This window comes from Hyperolius riggenbachi, chromosome 2, assembly GCF_040937935.1.
Source record: "Hyperolius riggenbachi isolate aHypRig1 chromosome 2, aHypRig1.pri, whole genome shotgun sequence".
NCBI classification, from domain to species: Eukaryota; Metazoa; Chordata; class Amphibia; order Anura; family Hyperoliidae; genus Hyperolius; species Hyperolius riggenbachi.
Genome location: NC_090647.1, coordinates 557,194,351 through 557,214,452, shown reverse-complemented (window position 1 = coordinate 557,214,452; position 20,102 = coordinate 557,194,351). Strand labels below are relative to the sequence as shown.

The 20,102-nt window shown below is 45.6% G+C and overlaps 1 protein-coding gene across 1 annotated transcript; it reads left to right on the top strand.

Moving 5' to 3' along the window:
* Positions 1-836: 836 nt before the first annotated feature.
* On the top strand, positions 837-19,710 carry TIGIT (T cell immunoreceptor with Ig and ITIM domains). The gene is made up of 6 exons (XM_068266242.1): positions 837-987; positions 6,855-7,184; positions 10,094-10,188; positions 11,149-11,295; positions 15,323-15,416; positions 18,684-19,710. Exons 1-5 carry the CDS (start codon positions 927-929, stop codon positions 15,368-15,370), a joined length of 681 nt encoding a protein of 226 aa, XP_068122343.1. The 5' UTR covers positions 837-926; the 3' UTR covers positions 15,371-15,416; positions 18,684-19,710.
* The last annotated feature ends 392 nt before the right edge of the window (positions 19,711-20,102 follow it).

Here is a 20,102-nt window from a genome sequence, read left to right as displayed (position 1 = left end):
GGGCAAATACATTTCATGGGTTTTAATTACAGTAGCATGCATTATTTAAAAACTATAATGACCGAAAACTGAAAAATAATAATTTTTTCCACATTTTTTCCTATTTTCCCAATAAAACACATTTAGAATAAAATAATTCTTGGCATAATGTCCCACCTAAAGAAAGCCTAATTGGTGGCAAAAAAAACAAGATATAGTTCATTTCATTGCGATAAGTAATAATAAAGTTCTAAACGAATGAATTGAAGGAGCGCTGAAAGGTGAAAATTGCTCTGGTGTTCAAGGGGTAAAACCCCTCAGTGGTGAAGTGGTTAAAACACATACAGTACTTATAAGAAGTACATTTCTCCCAGAGTAAAATGAGACATAAATTACTTCTCTCCTATGTTGCTGTCACTCACAGTAGGCAGTAGAAATCTGACATTACCGATAGGTTTGGGCCAGTCCAACTCTTCATGGGGGATTCTCAGCATGGCCTTAATTCTTTATAAAGACATTCTCTAAAAATGATTCATACAAGGATGCTGCACACTATTTTGGCAGTTGGACGGAGCAGCATAGGAGAAAAGTAATTTATGTCTCATTTAACTCCGGAAGAAGCATACTTCTTATTTGTATAAATTTGTTTTAAATTTTAGGATTTTCATGACAGTTCCTCTTTAAGGAGAAACTCTCCTAGCTAGCGGTGTATGGAAATGATGCCATTTCTGTATATATTAGCCTTGTGTTGCAGTTGCGTGTAGTTTTAGTTTGCAGCCCCCCCCCCCCCCCCCATCTGGTATTGTGGTTGCTGCTGTTTCCTCTGTGCTGTGCGCTGGACTCTGAGCTCACTCATCTGCAGGTAGCTGTCGCATGCGATGACTTCTCAGCGCTCCGGCGGGGGACCTATTGTGATGTAATCCTCCCTCGCTCAGCACCATGTCTTCATGATGTCCCCGCGAGGTCTCATCGTCCCCCTCACCCTCTGCTACCTCCTCCACCTGACAGGTAAGACAACTCACCAGCCTTTCAACTAAAAAGTGCAGGGATGCCTACTTACAGGATACCCGAAGTGACGAGTGACATGATGAGATAGACATGGGTATGTACAGTGCCTAGCATACTAACAACTATGCTGTGTTCTTTTTTTTCTTTCTCTGCCTGAAAGAGTTAAATATCAGGTATGTAAGTGGCTGACAAACACTGGTCCACATGACAGCCCAGGGGCCCCAGGTCTCTCTCACTCACTGGGGCCCCCAAACCACCATGCGACACCTAGAGGGAAGTGCAGGCAAGCCCTGGACCTCTCACCTCCAGGGAACTCGCCCCACCACCTCTAAACTGAATGCCAACTGCAACAAACACAATTGCTAACTTCCAGTCAGAGCAATATCATGCCTCTATCTGGCCAGCAGACGCTAGTCAGCCAATCAGGTGCACTGTCATACACCCTTTGCCTGCTGTACCATACCTAGCAGGAATTACATAGATTAGCATTCAGGTGGGAGGCTTCGGTTGGACGCAATCGTGAATTGCGTCGTTTACAGGGACGCCCCGTGTAGGCACATCTCCCACACGGTCCCCTCCCTAACCACTCACCTGTCAACTGCATCCTAGAAGCTGCAAAAAATAAATTTAAAATCACAAACACTGGTCCACATGACAGCCCAGGGGCCCCAGGTCTCTCTCACTCACTGGGACCCCCAAACCACCATGCGACACCTAGAGGGAAGTGCGGGCAAGCCCTGGACCTCTCACCTCCAGGGAACTCACCCCACCACCTCTAAACTGAATGCCAACTGCAACAAACAGCAGCTTCTAGGATGCGGTTGACAGGTGAGTGGTTAGGGAGGGGACCGTGTGTAGACAGACAACCTTTCTTGTGCACAAAAGCCAATATGATAACCGTATGAGTAATAAAAAGTAGGAAAACGCATTTTTATTGACTGTTATGTCAGAGTTTTATCCCACTTTAACCCTCAGATTGCCGCAGACCTCTATAGATGTTCTGTGTGTTTCCTCATCCATACTAAAGGCATTTTAGTACAAAACTACTTTCGCCTGCAGCGGACGTCTATGGGCATTCTTGTTTTCACATATTCCTGCGCCGCGGACGGTGCCAACTTTCTCCTTTACTTGAAATATTCAAATAGTTCTAAGTTGATGCCGAAATATGCAAATGTTACTGCAGATCTATGCTGCTTTGCTGTGGACCTGTGAAATGCTTTCAATGCAGTTTAGATTCTCACAATAATTAGTATAATTCATGTATCATAATAATTAACATAATTCTAAATCACCCCAATAACATCCCAACTGACTAATGTGATCATGTAGATTTGAGCAAGAATAAACACAATACAAACATGAAAAGCACTGGCCTATAGCTTTAAAAAACAACAACAAAAAACCTGCTTAACCTCCTGGGCGATAATCCGGGGTAAGCCGCTGCGAAGGATTTCTCATAATTGCCGATAATATGCCGATTTGCATAATTTTTTTGCTTTGCTAGCTGTGTGTATATACCGGTCGCCGCACCCCCCCCCCCCCCCCCCCCCCCCCGTGCGCAGCCTGGCCAATCAGTGCCAGGCAGCGCTGAGGGGTGAATCGGGACTCCCTCTGACGTCACGCCGTCGTTGCCATGGCGACGGGGGAAGCCAAACAGGAAATCCTGTTCTGAACGGGATTTCCTGTTTGCTCTGATCACTGGAGGTGATCGGAAGGGGTGGGGGTATGCTGCTGCACAGCGGCTATCATGTAGCTAGCGCTAGGCTAAATAAAAGTGCTGTGCCGCCCCCTGGCGATATTATTGCATCACCCAGGAGGTTACAAAAAAATAACTGGCAGACTAAGGGTTAAAGCCTAAAAGTTATGAACATATGCTTTGGAGTCAGAGCAATTTTGGGTACCTGGACTCTGAGTAGTCAGTCAGATGATTTTTGTACTGACTCCCAAGCCCTGATATGAACTCCACTTCTTGTCCATACAGCACTACCCATAATGCATAAGTTCAGGAAAGCAAATAGCAGATCATTTGCGTTAGTGAGCCAGCCGTGCATCCAGTGCCAGTCGGTACAGAGGAGTGGTATTCACACTTATAGGCAGCCCTGTCACGAAGTAGGCTATTCAGACGCATAGTTCACAACTGTCCCTCTTTCGGAGGGACAGTCCCTTTTTGGGAGCCCTGTTCCTTTGTCCCTCGTTCCCCCTCATTTGTCCCTCTTTCAGGACTTTGTCCCTCTTTCTATGTAAATATATATATTTCTATACTAAAAATGTGTTTGACTCTAAACTTTATTCCCATCCTTGAAATTGATACATTACTAATTTTAAAATGTTAATATGAAGGAAAATGAACAAGGATAGAAAGGACCAGTGTGGTCTGAATTATAAAACAACATATTTTTCTTATGAAATCTTTATGCTATGCGTGACTAGGGGCGTGGCCAGGGGTGTGGCATGGGCATGGCTTAACTGTCCCTTTTTCTCATCTCAAAAAGTTGGGAGGTATGCAGACGTGGGGATGCAGTAGACGCCTGTAGAAAGTATTGGTAATCTAGCCAGGCAGCGAGTTGAGTTTCTAGTAACCGTTCGGCTGCAGAAGTAGAAAATGGCAAGAAGGGAAGGATAAGATAAGCTGGAAGGGAGGGGGGGGTTGGGGGGTTACATTTCCACCATTTCCACCTTCACAATTCCCCAGAGATCTGCCAGTGTATGGCGCGATTGCGAGGCGCTAATGATAATATATGGCCAAATAATATATCTTGATGTGTTCTATAACCGTGGCACTTGTCACGTGAAAATTAGGAAGAATAACAAATGAAAACTAAAATCAGTATTTTCTGCATTTTAAGCCTATTTTTCTATTTGTAAAATGCCTGTAAAGTTGAGCAATACTTGGGGAAAAAAATATTACCCAAAGAAATCCTACAATGGGCTCTATTCACAAAACTTCTCACAATGACTTAACCTCCTTGGCGGTAATCCCGAGCTGAGCTCGGGGTATGCCGCCGGAGGTCGCCGCTCAGGCCCTGCTGGGCCGATTTGAGTTCTGAAAAAAGCAGCACACGCAGCCGGCACTTTGCCAGCCGCGTGTGCTGCCCGATCGCCGCCGCTCCGCGGCGATCCGCCGCGTGCAGCGGCGAAAGAGGGTCCCCCCAGCCGCCCGAGCCCAGCGCAGCCGGAACAAACAGTTCCGGCCGGCGCTAGGGGCTGGATCGGGCGGCTCTGACCTCAGGACGTCGACTGACGTCCATGACGTCACTCCGCTCACAGCGAAACAAGATAGGCCGCGCATTGCGGCCTATCTTGTTACTTTCGATTGCCGGAGGCGATCGAAAGTACGCTTCCGGAGCGCCCTCTAGTGGGCTTTCATGCAGCCAACTTTCAGTTGGCTGCATGAAATATTTTTTTTTTTAATTTAAAAAAAACCCTCCCGCAGCCTCCCTGGCAAAATAATTAAACCGCCAGGGAGGTTAAGTCATTTTCACTTAAATTCATTTGATAAAAATTAACCTTTCAGCACATTTACAGGCAAAATAGTCACTCAAAGTAAGTTGTTCCTGATTAACTTCATTTCAATATTACTTTCATTACTTTAATCCTATTATATTTTTGCTCTTTGGAAGCTTAAACATGTGATGTGACATAAATAAGGTGAAAACAGGTGAAAAAGGTTTGTGAATCATGTCCATTGTTCTGGAAAAAAAAAATTATATTTGGCATTAGTAATTAACCTTTTGGGGACCACCTACATTAGATCCTACGCCGCACTTGTGGCCGTTCTAGCCTGATGCAGGGTAGGATCTATTCGGCTGGCGTTACCACTTCCCAACGCGATCGTGCGCAACCAAGAGGGGAGATTAGGCTGTCATATGACAGCTGGCATCTCCCCTCAGTGATCAGCTACCATCGTGTATAGCTGCTGATCACATGATCACCAGTAACAGCTGCGGCGGTAGGGGGGAAAGAAGAGGAGCCACTCACCTCCCTGCCGTTCCCGCGACGATCGGCACCCCCCACCGCTCTTGCCGGCATTTCTGCTCCCTCTGACATCAGTGCTGGGTCCAGGCTTGATGACGTCATCAAGCCACGACACGGAACTGAACTGCAGTAGGAGCAGAGATGCCGGCCGGAGCAGAGGGGTCCACTGTGGCTTATTGCTGGAGCCTGGAAGGTGAGTGAAGGCTGCCAGCTACAGGGGGGACACAAAGCCCAGCATGCCACACTGGGGAACCGGCTGCCTGACCGTCTCTCCCCCCCTCCCCCCAAACGCGCCCCCGGCCCCCATGCAAAAACTCCTGGTCCTTAAGGGGGGTTAGTGGTTAACCACTTGAGGACCACAGTGGTAAACCCCCCTAAAGACCAGGCCAATTTTAACTAAAATGGCCACTGCAAATTTAAGGCCAAGCTGCAGGGCCGCACAACACAGCACACAAGTGATCCCCCCCCCCTTTTCCCCCCACCAACAGAGCTCTCTGTTGGTGGGGTCTGATCGCCCCCCAGGTGTTTTTTTATATATATAATCTATATATATATATATATATATATATATATATATATATATATATATATATAATTTGAGAGTTTTTTTAACTTTTTTTTTTATTTCTTATTACCCTCCCTGCAGCCAGCCAATCACGCCGATCGCTCTCCTGCCCCCAGTACAGCGCTGCTGCTGATCACAGAGCTGTACTATGTGTGAAAACGGCAATTGCCGCTTGGAGACTGAAGAGGGGTCGGAGCTCCGCCCCCCGAGCAGGAGATACTTCAAAACAGAGTCCCAGGACTTGACACCAATCGGCGTTAGGCGGTCCTGGTGCTGCCGCCGCGGCCTTGCCCATTGGCGTTAGCCGGTCGGCAGGTAGTTAAGGCCCGTATGCATGCTCAACAAAACTGCCTGATTGTTGTCCGAGTTTAGTCTGTTTTAGACTGTTGGCTGCCAATCGGGCGTATGTACGAAGCAAACGACTTGACGAGCGACTGATAACCGGTGTTGCGCCCGATCTGTCGGATCTATGTTGGCCTACGGTCGTCTGACAATGTGCAGTTAATCCGTGTGTACAAGTCGTTTGAACGACTGTTAAATGTGTAGTCCGTTGTTCCGCTATCGTGCGCAGTATGTAAATGAGTTGGTCGTTTATCCGTCTGGACGTGTGGACATACAGTTTGTGCGGTTCGTCGTGTTGTGCGGATGGTCGTTTGCACGTTGTGCGCTTCTTGAACGTGTGCATGTAGCTTTAGAGGCAAAGGATCAGCAGGACTGTCAGGCAACTAGCATTGTTTAAAAAGAAATAAATATGGCCGCCTCCATATCCCTCTCACTGCCTGTAAACTCCTCCACTGCCAGCTGGTACCCTCTTCATCTTCACGGCCACACCCCCCGTCGTGCATGAGTGTAGACACTAACGGCTGGGCAGAATCATGGTACCACGCCTACCCTGCTCTCTGTTTCATCCTTCACTACTTGTTCACGGACAAAAAAAAATCTCTGAACTGCTGCGCAGGCATGAGCTGTACTTGGTGCTGGCACGGTGCGGCCATGCCCGTACACGCAGTTTGTTTAGAGGGTCGCAGCGCCGTAGGAAGATCGGGGAAGCCTCTGGACCTCAGTATTTTTAGTTAGCCGATAAATTCGTATTTCCTAAAAATTCATAACATGGACTCTCTTCCTACAATATGTAATATTTAGAGATTGTCTATGAGATTCTGATAATTCTGGTTTGTGATTGGCCCATATCCAAGCTGCATACAATTTAAATTTACATTAAATTTGCTTGCAAGTCTGATTTATTATCACCTGGTTGACCATCTGTCGTGATATCTGAGATACGAGCAATTTACTTCTTCTCACTGAGACTCCTCCTTCTTTGTAGGTGTGTCAGTCTCCGCCTCCGTGGAAACACACAACATCACCGCTGCCTCCGGAAGTGACGTCACCCTGAAATGTCACCTGCAGGTAGAGGGCGCCAAAGTCACCCAGGTGAACTGGCACTTCTGCAACGAGGAGTATATCGCCATCCATGTGAATGACCATGACACTCGGGGCACCGTGAAACCCAAATACGCGGAACGGGTGTCTCTGGCTGAGGATTACGGAATCGTGATCTCGAATGTAAGCGCTGGCGACGCCGGACCCTACTGCTGCGAGTTCAACATCTTTCCCCATGGGAAATTCACCGGGAAGATCTACCTGGAAGTTTTAGGTAAGCTGGAAGTTGAGCGAGGTCAATATATGAAGTGGATAACAGACTAAGAAGTACGGATTCCAGTTCACCGCCAGGGCAGTGTCTGCATGGGGTTTGTATCCAGGGCTGAGCTTGAATGTTTGCCAAAGTCATGTTCACATCAAAATTTGCATTTTTGCCTGACTCAAAATGTTAACGAAAATACAATGGAGATTTCACAAGATACACATTTTTAGGAAAAAACAGAGACGAAGCACCCTCATTTATTTTACCATATAGATCAGTGGGAACATTAGAGAAAACACATACCCTTCTCTCTGTTTCATCCTTCACTGCTCAGCCTGCTTGTTAGCAGCCCTGATAAAATCCCCGCCTGAGCATTCAGTCTAGCTTTGCTCAGGAATCATTATAGCTGAGTCATTATAGCAGAGCCAGGTGGGGGCAGGCTTGGGCTTGAAAAGACATTAGAGAAGACAGACTTGGCTATAATGATTCCTGAGCAAAGCCAGACTGAATGCTCAGCCGGGGATTTTATCAGGGCTGATAACAAGCAGGCTGAGCAGTGAAGAATGAAACGGAGAGAAGGGTAGGTGTTTTCTCTGATGTTCCCACTGATATATATGGTAAAATACATGAGAGTGCTTCGTCTCTGGTTCCCTTTAAAGAAAATATGTAAGGAAAATAGGGCTCCTGGGGGGTATTTACCTCGGGAGGGGGAGGCCTCTGGATCCTGACGATGCTTCCCCATCCTGCCTGCCTGGACCTCCCGAATCACGGTGAGGTAAATATTTACCTGCCTCGATCCTGCGCATTCGGGTTAAGGCGGAAATAGCCAAAACCGATCGATCCGCTCTACTATGCAGGCGCGAGTCCTTTTGTGCCTGCGCAGTAGACCAGATACAATCGGGCTCAGCTATTTCCGCCTAGCCGGAATGAAGAGCTGCTCGTGCACCTGCGCAGGATCTCAGCAAGGTAAATACATCATCACTTGTCGGGAGGGGGGGGGGACAGGGGAAGCCAGCGCTGGATTCCCTGCAGCTACAGGGGACAGGGAAGCACCATTGGGACCCTGAGGCTTCCCCGTCTCTCGATGTAAGTATCCCGTTTTTTTATGTTACAGAGTCTCTGTAAAGGGAACCTGAAGTTGCTTTAAAACAAAAAGTTTAACTTACCTGCCAACCCCTTGCAGCCACCCGGGGCCCGCACCGTTCTGGAATGATCCTCCGGTCCCCCGCCGCTAAGTTTCTATATCGCCGACTTGCAAGTTGACGGCCACCTCGTACTGCATCTGTGCAGGACGCTCCCGGTGACAGGCGTGCGAACAAGGCTGCGCAGGTGCCGTGGCCGTTAACTTGCAAGCCGTTGATAACGAAACTTACCCGCGGCGGGGCCCAAAGGATCATTCCAGGACGGCGCCGGCCCATGGTGTAGGATAGACTGTCCATTTCTTGATTTATAGACCCAAGCAAATTTTTTCAGTTTTTTCTATCATTTTTTGTTCATAATTGGGGAATAATCAAACACAGGTGTGTGTGATACATCAGAGTTTTCAATTTCTACAATCACTCAAAAAAATGAGTGTACTTTATAAATTAAAAAGAAATAAAAGGGATATGGAGGCTGCCATATTTTCCTTTTTAACAATGCCAGTTCCCTGGCAGTCCTGCTCATCTTTGGCTGCAGTAGTGGCTGAATCACACACCTGAAACAAGCCTGCAGCTAATCCAGTCACACTTCACTCAGAGATCCTGATCTGCATGCTTGTTCAGGGGCTGGGTAAAAGTATTAGTATTAGCAGAGGATAAGCAGGATAGCCAGGCAGTCTGTATTGTTTAAAAGCAAATAAATATGTCAGCCTCCATAGCCTTCTCACTTCAAGTGTACTGACTAGAGCTGACACAAAAAAAACAAACTGGTGGAGTAGGCATGGGAGCTGTCCTCATGCCCACCGCTCCCCCCATTCTCCTCTGCCCACCTCAGCTTTCACCTTAAAGAGGAACTTCAGCCTAAACAAACATACTGTCATTAAGTTACATTAGGTATGTTAATTAGAATAGATAGGTAATATAATCTCTTTCCTACCCTGTTTTAAAACAGGCAAATGTTTGTGACTTCATGGGGGCAGCCATCTTTTTGGTTGAAAGGAGGCGACAAGGAGCAGGAGACACAGTTCCAACTGTCCTGTGTCCTGATTACCCCTCCCAGCTGCACACGCTAGGCTTGAAATGTCAAATTCAAAATGTCCCCAAAAAAAAAATTGCACCAAAACAGCAGAACGAGAACAACAACATCAGAAATCCCATCATGCTTTGCACAACATCAGGGGAAAAATGCCCGGGCAGTTTTCTTCTGTGCAGCTGAAAATAAGGCTTGGATAAGAGAAACAAAGTTCTGATGCTGTGAAACTGTTAAACAAACACCAAGCCTTTTCAGTGCTGCTGAGTCGATTTTTTTAGTCCGGAGGTTCACTTTAATGCCCCTTTAGCCTCTTCTGGGGCGGCCGGGTCGGGCATTAGTGCTCAGACGCTGACCAGGCAGCACGCCTCCTTAATCCTGCGCCCACGGCTGGGAGCACTCTGCGCATGCGCACATCAATCGTGACATCATGCCCATGCACAGTGCGGCCAGGCACGTGCGTTCAAGGATGCACACCACTGGGTCAGCGCCTGCGCACTACTGTCCGACCCGGCTGTCCCAGAAGAGCCTCGGGGGCAATCATTTAGGTGAGAGTGGAAGCGGCGAGCATGAGGATCCCCCCCCCCCCCCCCCAGGTTTTTAAAATGTTGGTCAGCTCTGGTATCTTTTACACAAGACTGGAGCTGAATTGCCTCAAGAGCGACCTTGAAAGTTTTGCTGGCTCTTGATCATCCTTTCTCCACGCACTTCCTGAAATTCACAGAAGTGTTCTTTTATTTATATTTCTCCAGCAAACAGCGCTACAAAGACGTCTGGACAGTATTTATGGTTCCTCCTGGCTGCTGGGATCCTGGTCAGCGCTGTGCTGGGGACTCTCTGCTATAAGGTAAGTGGCAGAATAAAAACGCACATAAAATCGCTTTAGTGTGCCCCAGCCCACAAAGTGACGTGCACATGGCAATTTTACTGGCCTTTGTGCCATTTACGTAGCACTAGCGATGGCCCGAACAGTTCGCCGGCGAGCAGTATTCTGCGAACATCGGCTGTTCGCATTCGGGGTGAATAGCAAACATTTGCTGTGTTCGATTCCCTATACATTATGAGGCCTCTTGCACACTGCAAGTGATTCCGATTCAGATTCCGCTTTTTAATCAGTTTTTACATCCGATTCAGATTCCGATTTGCAGTGTGCAGGGAGCAAACTACGAATCGGAATCGGATGTAAAAACTGATTAAAAAGCGGAATCTGAATCGGAATCGCTTGCAGTGTGCAAGAGGCCTCATGGAGCTAAACTTTGACCCCTTACCTCACAGTCAGGAGACGGATGGCAGCCAATCAGCTAGCATCCCTTCCTGGACCCCACCCCCTTATCAGAAAGCAGTTGCGGTGGTCATACTGGATTCATTCTCTGCTGGCTGCTGTTAGTGAGAGCAGGGACAGACTTGCTGCAGATAGGTAGGGAAAGAATTAGCTAGGCCTGTGTTCTTGTTCCTCACTTGCTGTGAAAGCACCCCAAACAGCCCTTTTTAGGGCTAGTACATCGGTCTCCTGTGTTTTTTTGTGTGTGTGACATTCCACAGCCCACTGACACCCAGAGCTGTGTGCACACTACTGCTGTTGCCTTGTTAAGTTGCAGGCACAGAACCACTCCAGTGCATTATTATTTCACTGTATTCTGATAGTACTATTGCATTTCTCTGTGTGAGACACTCCACAGCCCACAGACACCCAGCAATAGCAGCCAAATATATACCTGGGCAACGCCGGGTCATCAGCTAGTATTAAATATATTATGTAGTTCTGAGCACAAAAACACTCAATTTTTTTTTTTGTTTAAATTTGTAGAGAAGATCAAGAAGTACGCCCTCTACTGTCAGATCAAATACTTTACCTGGAAACCCCACATCAGCTCTATCATCTCCTTCATCTCCTGACAACCAAGACAGTGATGACGAAACTCAAGAATACTTCAACGTCATCATCAATAACAGGGTGAGAAGAAAGACACCATTTGTGTCACTTACTGTGACTTGCTTAAAACAAACCCGAAGCAACAAAAAAAACAAAAACAAACTTATGATATAATGATTTGTATGTGTAGTATGGATAAGAAATAGAACATTACCACCACAAAGATATATATATATTTTTTTTTAATTTATTTATAACATTATAACATTGCATGAGACTGTCACAGTTGCATTTTTAACACCACACTCTGTCTTTTAACCTCTTCAGCCTTCAGTCGTTTTCACTTTATGCATCCGAGCAATGTTCACCTCCCATTCATTAGCCTATAACTTTATCACTACTTATCACAATGAACTGATCTATGTCTCGTTTTTTCCGCAACCAATTAGGCTTTCTTTGGGGGTTTTATTTTGCTAAGAGCCACTTTACTGTAAATGCATTTTAACAGGAAGAATAAGGGAAAAAACGGAAAAAATGCATTATTTCTCAGTTTTCGGCCATTATAGTTTTAAAATAATACATGCCTCCATAATTAAAACTCACCAGGGGCGTAGCAATAGGGGTTGCAGAGGTAGCGACCGCATCGGGGCCCTTGGGCCAGAGGGGCCCCATGGGGCCCTTCCTCAATGAAAGCATTAGCTGTTTATTGGTCCTGTGGTGGTAATAATCACTTCTATAGATGCTTTGAATAGTAGTAATCATTAACAAACTGTTTCCCATCCCCTTCTTGCACCTCTAATACTGTGGATGACCTTGGCAGGTTTTGTTGCGCCGTATATATAGAGTGCTGGGGGGCCCAATGTAAAACTCGCATCGGGGCCCATAGCTCCATAGCTACGCCACTGAAACTCACGTATTGTATTTGCCCATATGTCCCGGTTATTACACCGTTTAAATTATGTCCCTATCACAATGTATGGTGACAATATTTTACTTGGAAATAAAAGTGCATTTTTTCCGTTTTGAATCCATCACTATTTACAAGCTTATAATTAAAAAATATATATAAATATTTCATGTTTACATAGATATTTAAAAAGTTTAGACCCTTAGGTAAATATTTATGTGTTGTTTTTTTTTAATTGTAATGTTTTTTTTTTTTTTTTCATTATTAAACATTTTATGTGGGTATTTTTGGGAGGGTGGGATGTAAATCAATTATTTTAGGACATATTGGTCTATTTTTTTTATTTTTTTTTTGCATTTTCATGCAGTTAGCTTTTTGGCCACAAAATGGCAGCCATGAGTTTGTTTACAATGACGTCACTCTAAGCATAACGGACGCTTATGCTGGATACACACCATGCGTTTCCGCGTCGAATGCGTCCGTCGATACGCGTCGATTTGATTATTTCCGAGCATTTCCGAACGAATTTCAATGATTTTTAGGTCGATTGCCATGTAAAGTATGGCAAGTCGACCTAACGATCCATCGAAGCTTGAATCGGACATGTCGGAAATAATCGAATCGACGCGTATCGACGGCCGCATCGAACGCGGAAACGCATGGTGTGTATCCAGCATTAGAGTGACGTCGGGGGAAATAGGAACAGAAAAACCTCAGCTTTCGTGCGAAGCTGATGGGTTTTCTCGGGGGGAGAGCAATCAGTGATCGGGCACCATAGGCCGATTCACTGATTGCCTGGCTAGCGAACCGCGGGCCGGGAGTGCGCGTGCACGCGCGCGATTGGCCACGGGGGCGCGCGGCAGCGCACATGGCCTCCTGGGCGTAGCTAGTACGTCCAGGAGGCCAAAGTAGTTAAGCTATAAAACAAAACAGAGCTAATGACCCTTTGAACTTTCCTGCAGTAAAACCTGATCACAAGCTGTCCCTCGCTGTTTCTTGCCTGTTTAAGTGCTTCATAAAACAGGACTGTATTCCACCCAAGTTGGGTCAAATGGCTCAGAGAAGCTCTTTTGCATAGATAACGGAGGTTTTTTTTTTACTCTTCCTGTTCTGGAAACAGTATGAGACTATTTTCTTTGCTATTAATGTTCAATTTCTTAGCTGTATTACACATACAATTCATTATATCATACGTTTATTTTAATGTCAGGTTTGCTTTAAGATGACTCTGAACACACAACTAATAATTGATAGGCTATTTACTAACAGTGACCACACATGGGACATTCTGCTACTGAATCCTGCTATAGAAAGCACATGCACAGCAGACGTGATCATTACTACTATAGCTGCAGTGGGGATCTAATACCGCGACTGACGGGAGGGTCTTCAGTGAATATTGAACTGTTTAAGCTCCAGAGTAATCACTTCTGTGCTCCAAACACCAATCAGTCAGGAATTGAGACGTACGAGTGAATCCTCCACCAGGAAAATGTGAGAACCATAATCCACTCAGACTCATCGCCGCAGCCTCCGGTCTTCTCTATGGGGAGGATCGTACATGAAGTCATGAGGTCACTGACATCATGCCCAGACCCGATCCTCCCATAGAGCAGAGAAGAGCGGAGCTGTGCGGGGAGGCTGCACCGATCGCCAGGGCCGGATTTGTACTTTTCAGCACCCTAATTTGTCTATAAAAAGTACCATTAAAAGCAAAATAATTATGGTTCATAGCAAAATCTAATGCTTCTATGAGGAACTCCACCATATTGTCATTCAGGTCTGGAGTCTCCCTTAAATAGTGTTCTACTACTTAAGAAAAATCATGAGCCTTTGGCTAATGAGCCATCTTCAGACTTTGTTCCTGTATACAAGATGTTAGGACACACAGCTATATATACAGTCAACAGGAGATGCATTGATTGTTTTGTAAATATAAATAAATGTAACACAGTTGTCATTCTGTTTCAAAACATCCTGCTTTCACTGATGGCTAACACAGTACAATGCTTTGCTGGCAAAAAAAAAGTCAGGAAAGAGTTTGTGCCCTCTCATCATACAGAGGACAGGCTCATCAGGTGACAGCAGATGCTGACTGTCATCACACACACTTTGCACAAGTGAGAGAGATGCAGTGATCTGTGGAATTCAGGCAGACCAGAGCAAAGCAGGAGAGGTGATTGACTTTGACATGTGACCTCTTATCTCTCCAAGTCCTGCGCCCTGCTGATTTTCATCGCCCTAGGCCATGGCCTTTGTGGCCTTCCCAGAAATCCGGCCCTGCCCGATCGCTGGAGCCTGGCTGGGTAATGCATAAGCGGACTTAGCGGCGGGATTCTGGGCAATCGGGGGGGGGGGGGGGGGGGAGGTTCCAGCCCCATATACTAGCTAGCCTAGTGCTAGCTAACAGCTTATTTATCAGTAGAAATAGTTTTATAGTGGCAGACTCCTGAGGCCAGCAAAACCCCTGAAGCGGCATGCCCGACACAGTGTCGGGCATACCGCTCGGGAGGTTAGTTTTAAAATACACTCTGATACTGTGGGGGGTTTTGCTGCGTGTAGAGATTTTAGTGGTGGGCTCTGCCCCGTGTGCCTCCCAGGCAAGGTGTTTAGTTGGTGTCTGTCCCTCTCCTTGCTTGTTACCTCATGCAGTGTAACTACTTTTGCTGGCTCAGATTCTTCTTATAACAGTTACTCCTGTTATAGCCTGATGAAGCGGGCATAGACCGGTGAAACGTGTTGTAAATTTTGGAGTTACGAATAAAGTGATTTTTCTACTGAAAATTGACTGTTTTGAGTCTACTTGGGGGGTAAATCCTCCTCCCTTCTAAAATGGATTTTAAAAATTTTACTCTTTCTGGCACGTCTGTTCAAAAAACAAATTATATTTTAACCACTTCCTAGTTGAAGCATAAGCTCCACCCAACATATTTCATTGTGATTTCACAACTCTGCCCGACATGTTTCGTCGTGACCTCATTACTCATCAGGGGCACATTATATGAACTACTGTTTGTCACTATAAGTGGCACTGAAGATTATTTACACTTTTCTTTCTTTTTGGTTTTGTTTTAAGTGTATTTATTTATCACATTGGATGTACCGCTTTTGTATATTTTGAAAGATTGAACTATTAATAGTTTCTCCACGCCCTCCCCTATCAGGACTGACATTCACAAAACTGTATTTATATTTCTCCAGCCAACAGCTCCACAAAGACAACTGGACAGTATCTATGGATCACCCTAGCTGCTGGGATCCTGGTCAGCGCTGGTCTGCTGCTCGCTGCTACAAGGTAAGCGTGTGAATATAAGAGAAATCTGAACTCTGGGAAACTCCCGTCACGCAGAGATACGTTAAATGGTGGAATTGTGGGTGGCTTTAGGACACGCCTACGCAGAGCTAGATCGCTGTACGGATACGTTATTTATCTTCTTTGTGGTAGCACCGCCCATTTGAAAACTAATCCAAGGTGTATCACATTCATATAAATAGATACTTATCCAAGTAGGGGGAAGCGCCTTGCCAGTCCAGCGTGGGGCATCCAAAACACCTCTTTGCTTCTCTATACAGTTCCCTGGTGTCTAGTGTTCCTCCCTCCTCTACACAGTTCCCTGGTGTCCGGTGGCCCCTCTCCCTCCCCTATATAATTCCCTGGTGTCCAGTGGCCCCTCTCCCTCCCCTATATAATTCCCTGGTGTCTAGTGCCCCCCCCCCCATCCTATACAGTTCCCTGGTATCTAGTGTTCCTTCTCCCTTCCCTATACAGTTTCCGGGTGGTCACCCCCCCCCCATACATTTCACTGGTGTTAGTTGCCCCTCCCTCCCTTATACAGGTCTTTGGTGTCTTGTGCCCCCTCCCCCCCCAATACAGTTCTCTGGTGTCTAGTGCCCCCTCCCTCCATAATACAGTTCTCTGATGTCTAGGGGCATTGCTAAAATCTTGAACGATCTGGCGCACCAACAGAGGAAGGAGAGCGTGCTGTGGTAAAAAAGTGGGTGCGGTCATGACAGGAAGTGGTTGAAGACAACTGAATTGTAGCCTAGCAACCAACAGTGTAACTCAAAGGCAGTAGGGCCCCATTTCCTCCCAAAACATTGTTCAGCAAAGAGAAAAAAAAGAAAGAATTAGGCAGCGTTTCCTCTTCCAAAAAACTTGCATTACCCTTGCTCCCCACTAAAAAAAAAATCGTCACTCTCGCTAAATGGCCTTTAAAGAGACACTGAAGCGGAAAAAAAATATGATATAATGAATTGGTTGTGTACTATGAATAAATACTAGAAGATTAGCAGCAAAGAAAATATTCTCATACTTTTATTTTCAGGTATATAGTGTTTTTTTCTAACATTGCATTATTCTATAATATGTGCAGATTACACAACACTCAGCATTCAAAATGATTCTTTCCGAGCAGTCTGTGAAGTAATGACCTCTCCTCTGGCAGAGGAAAAGTAAATAGTCCAGAACCAGTTGAGATAATAAAAGTCAGATAACAGCCCTCTCCACGACTAACTTAGTCGGAGAGCTTAATGGCTTGTTTGCATAGATATAACAACTGGAGTTTCTCAACTCTTCCTGTACTGGAAACAATTAGACTGATGTATCTGATCTTAATGTTTTATTTCTTAGCTGTACTACACATACAAATCATAATATCATAAATTTTTTTTCGCTTCAGTGTCTCTTTAAGGGCCTGTTTCCACTACACATGGATTCTGGATGCAGAAAAACTGACTCCAATGAATGCCTGTGGGCCTGTTTCCACTAAACACGATTTTTCTGATGCAGGAAAATTCTGGATGGCATGCTGCAGATTTCTGCATCATGCATCCGTTTCCCATACAATGATTTATAGCCGCATCCAGAAATCTGGATCCAGAAAAACTGGGGCAGAATGCAACAAACCAGTGGAAATGGGCCCTAAAGGATACATGAGGTGGCTAAAAAATGAAGTTTGACTCACCTGGGGCCCCTTGTAGCCTCTGTGTCCCTCGGGGCTGCTGCGCAGTCGGCCAGCAGTCAGCTGTTCACTCCGTAATAGTCCACAACCCGGCCAGGGCATCTTCTTCTGCGCATGCTCGGGTGCGCACACCCATCACTCGTGGTTGCCAGGCTACTGGCCAGCTGTGCCAAGGGACAGATACTATGAGGGGCTCTGATGGGAATACATTTACATTGGCGTCTCGGTTACCCGCCTTTTGAATTGTGCTTATATGCAATACCATGGGCAGCATGGTGGCGTAGTGGTTAGCGCTCTCGCCTTGCAGCGCTGGGTCACCTGTTTGAATCCCAGCCAGGTCAACATCTGCAAGAAGTTTGTATGTTCTTCCTGTGTCAGCGTGGGTTTCCTCCGGGCACTCCGGTTTCCTCCCACATCACCAAAAACATGTAGATAAGTTAATTGGCCTCCCCTAAATTGGCCCTAGACTACGATAGATACACTACATGATATACATACATAGACATATGACTATGGTAGGGATTAGATTGTGAGCCCCTCTGAGGGACAGTTAATGACAAGACAATATACTCTGCACAGCGCTGCGTAATATGTCAGCGCTATATAAATACTTAAATAAATTAAGCATGAACAAGACCATTATTATATGAAATATATTGGGGTTGTTAAGAACACTAGCGCGAGTAACCTCCTGTTATTAGCGCTATTTAATCTGCGCACCTTAGTTTTGACTCTCTGCACGCTATGCGCACTAATGGCAGCATAGCGTGTGTAATTAAGTTTGGTTAGAGGAGCGTTTGCTAGTAAGTTACGCCGGCTACATCCCAAGTCAATTGACAGGCAGCCTATTGGGCCAATCAGCAAGCAGGGATCTCGTGCTTTAAAACCACTGGACCTGAAGGGGCTCAGGGCGGGATGAGCCCATTATTGGGATGTAGCCGGCGTAAATTACTAGCGATCTTAGCATAGCAAACGCTCCTCTATCCAAACTTAATTATGCATGCTATGCTGCCATTAGCGCGCGTAGCGTGCAGAGTCAAAATTAAAAGGATTCTGTGGAGGCGAATAAAAGCAAAAAACTAACACTTACTTGGGGCTTCTATTGGCCCCCCTGTAGCTGTCATGACCCGCGCCGTCCTCCTATGATTCTCCGTTCCCCGCCGCCGGTCCAGTCTAATTATTAGTCTAACTAGAAGAATAGAACTGCGCGCTCCCGCACCAGTCATCAGGAGCTTACTGCACAGGCACAGTACGAAGCTTTCTTGTACTGCGCCTGCACAGTAAACTCCCGATGATGCGCGGTAGCAAGCACACGCGCAGCCGCAGTTTAGTTAGAAGCATAATTAGACCGGGAGCGGCAGCGGGGAGCGGAGGATCGAAATAGGGCGGCGCGGGACATGACAGCTGCAGGGGGTTTATAGAAGCCCCAGGTAAGTGTCTGTTTTTGGTTCTAATAGCCTCCACAGAATCCCTTTAAGGCACACAGATTAAATAGCGCTAGTAACACGAGGTTACTCGCACTATTGTTCTTAGTCAATCAACCCCATTGTGTTCTTCTGGTCACAGAAGCACACTAAACAATTTGTTTTGTATTTGTATAGATCAAGAAGTACGCCCTCTACTGTCAGATCAAATACCTTTCCTGGAACCTCTGCATCGGGTCCATCCGCTTCTGACAAAGGAGACAGTGATAGCGAAGCTCAAGAATATGTCAATGTCATCATCATCAATAACGGGGTGTAAAGAAAAAAACATTACTCTCACTTACTGTGACTTACTTAAAGAGAAACTGTCGGGCATAAAATCAAAAATCAATTCTTTATTTTTATCTGGTAAACAAGTAATAAGGTTGCTAACCAGGCAATCCAAAAGTTACAATCACTATTACTTTTCTTGTTGATAAATGATCATTCCCCAGTTTACCTGACTCTTATTTGGTACACACAAAATTTGGTACACAAAAGGAAGTTGCAGAGCATGCTGGGTTGTCCTTTTTTGCTTCTGTACCTCCCCTCAGACTTGACTAATGCAGCCTGATTGGCTGAAGCCTCTTTCCCTCCTGTTTTCCCCACCCTCACCTCTGTTCCTCTCTGATTGGTCAATATTTCTTATGCTGAGACAATGCACTTTCTATAGTGAAGGGCGGGCAATGACATCAGGATTGGCTTCCAAATAGCCACAGTTAAAATGGGAAATGCTAAGAATGATTTTCTCTTTTTTTTACTGTAGAAAAGTCACTAAAATCAATATGTGGGCAGTGCAATACATTCAGTATGTTATGGAAGTAGAGCAAGTATTTATCTACTTATATATGTGGGTTTTTTTTCTGAGATAGTATGGCTGACAGGTACTCTTTGAAGAGGAACTGTATGAAAATAATGTAATAAATAAAATTGTTTATTTTGTTACAATATTCATGTATAGATTATTTAGTCAGTGTTTGCCCATTGTAACATCTTTCCTCTCCCTGATCTACATTCTGACATTTATCACTGGTGGTGACATCTTTAGTTCTGGCAGGTGATCTCTGCAGAATCTTTCTATATTCCGTGTTCCAAACCCAGTGAAAATAATACCTGGTCCCCCAGGATAATCTGGGAGGAGAATTCTACATAGCTAAACAGCCTAGGCTGTGACATCACTGAGAGGGTTTATAAAGCAATATATAGATATAGGAAGTGCTTCTGATGCTGAAACCAGGAACGTTAACATACTGTAAATACATAATAATAATATTTAACCACTTTGTCCTCCTTGACGTATAAAAACGTCAAGGAGGACAGGCGCGCTCCCGCGGCCGATCGCGCGCGTGCACGCGCATTCCCACCCGCGGAGTGGGGAGCCCGATCATTGATTCCTCTCCCCCGCTAAAAAAAGCGACAGCTTCTCTCGGAAGCTTCGCTCTTTCTGAAGCTGTGTCCCTCTAAGCGTACATTGTACGCTTAGAGTGACGTCATGTAAAAAAAATCGAGATTGCCATCTTGTGGCCAAAAAGTAAAACTACATGTAAATGCCCAAAA

Bases quoted from the DNA above. Each gene is read 5' to 3' on its own strand.
- TIGIT (XM_068266242.1), top strand. From the start codon at position 927: ATGATGTCCCCGCGAGGTCTCATCGTCCCCCTCACCCTCTGCTACCTC. The intron at 10,189-11,148 runs GTAAGTGGCAGA...TTAAATTTGTAG, and splicing joins TGGGGACTCTCTGCTATAAG to AGAAGATCAAGAAGTACGCC. The intron at 11,296-15,322 runs GTGAGAAGAAAG...ATATTTCTCCAG, and splicing joins ACGTCATCATCAATAACAGG to CCAACAGCTCCACAAAGACA.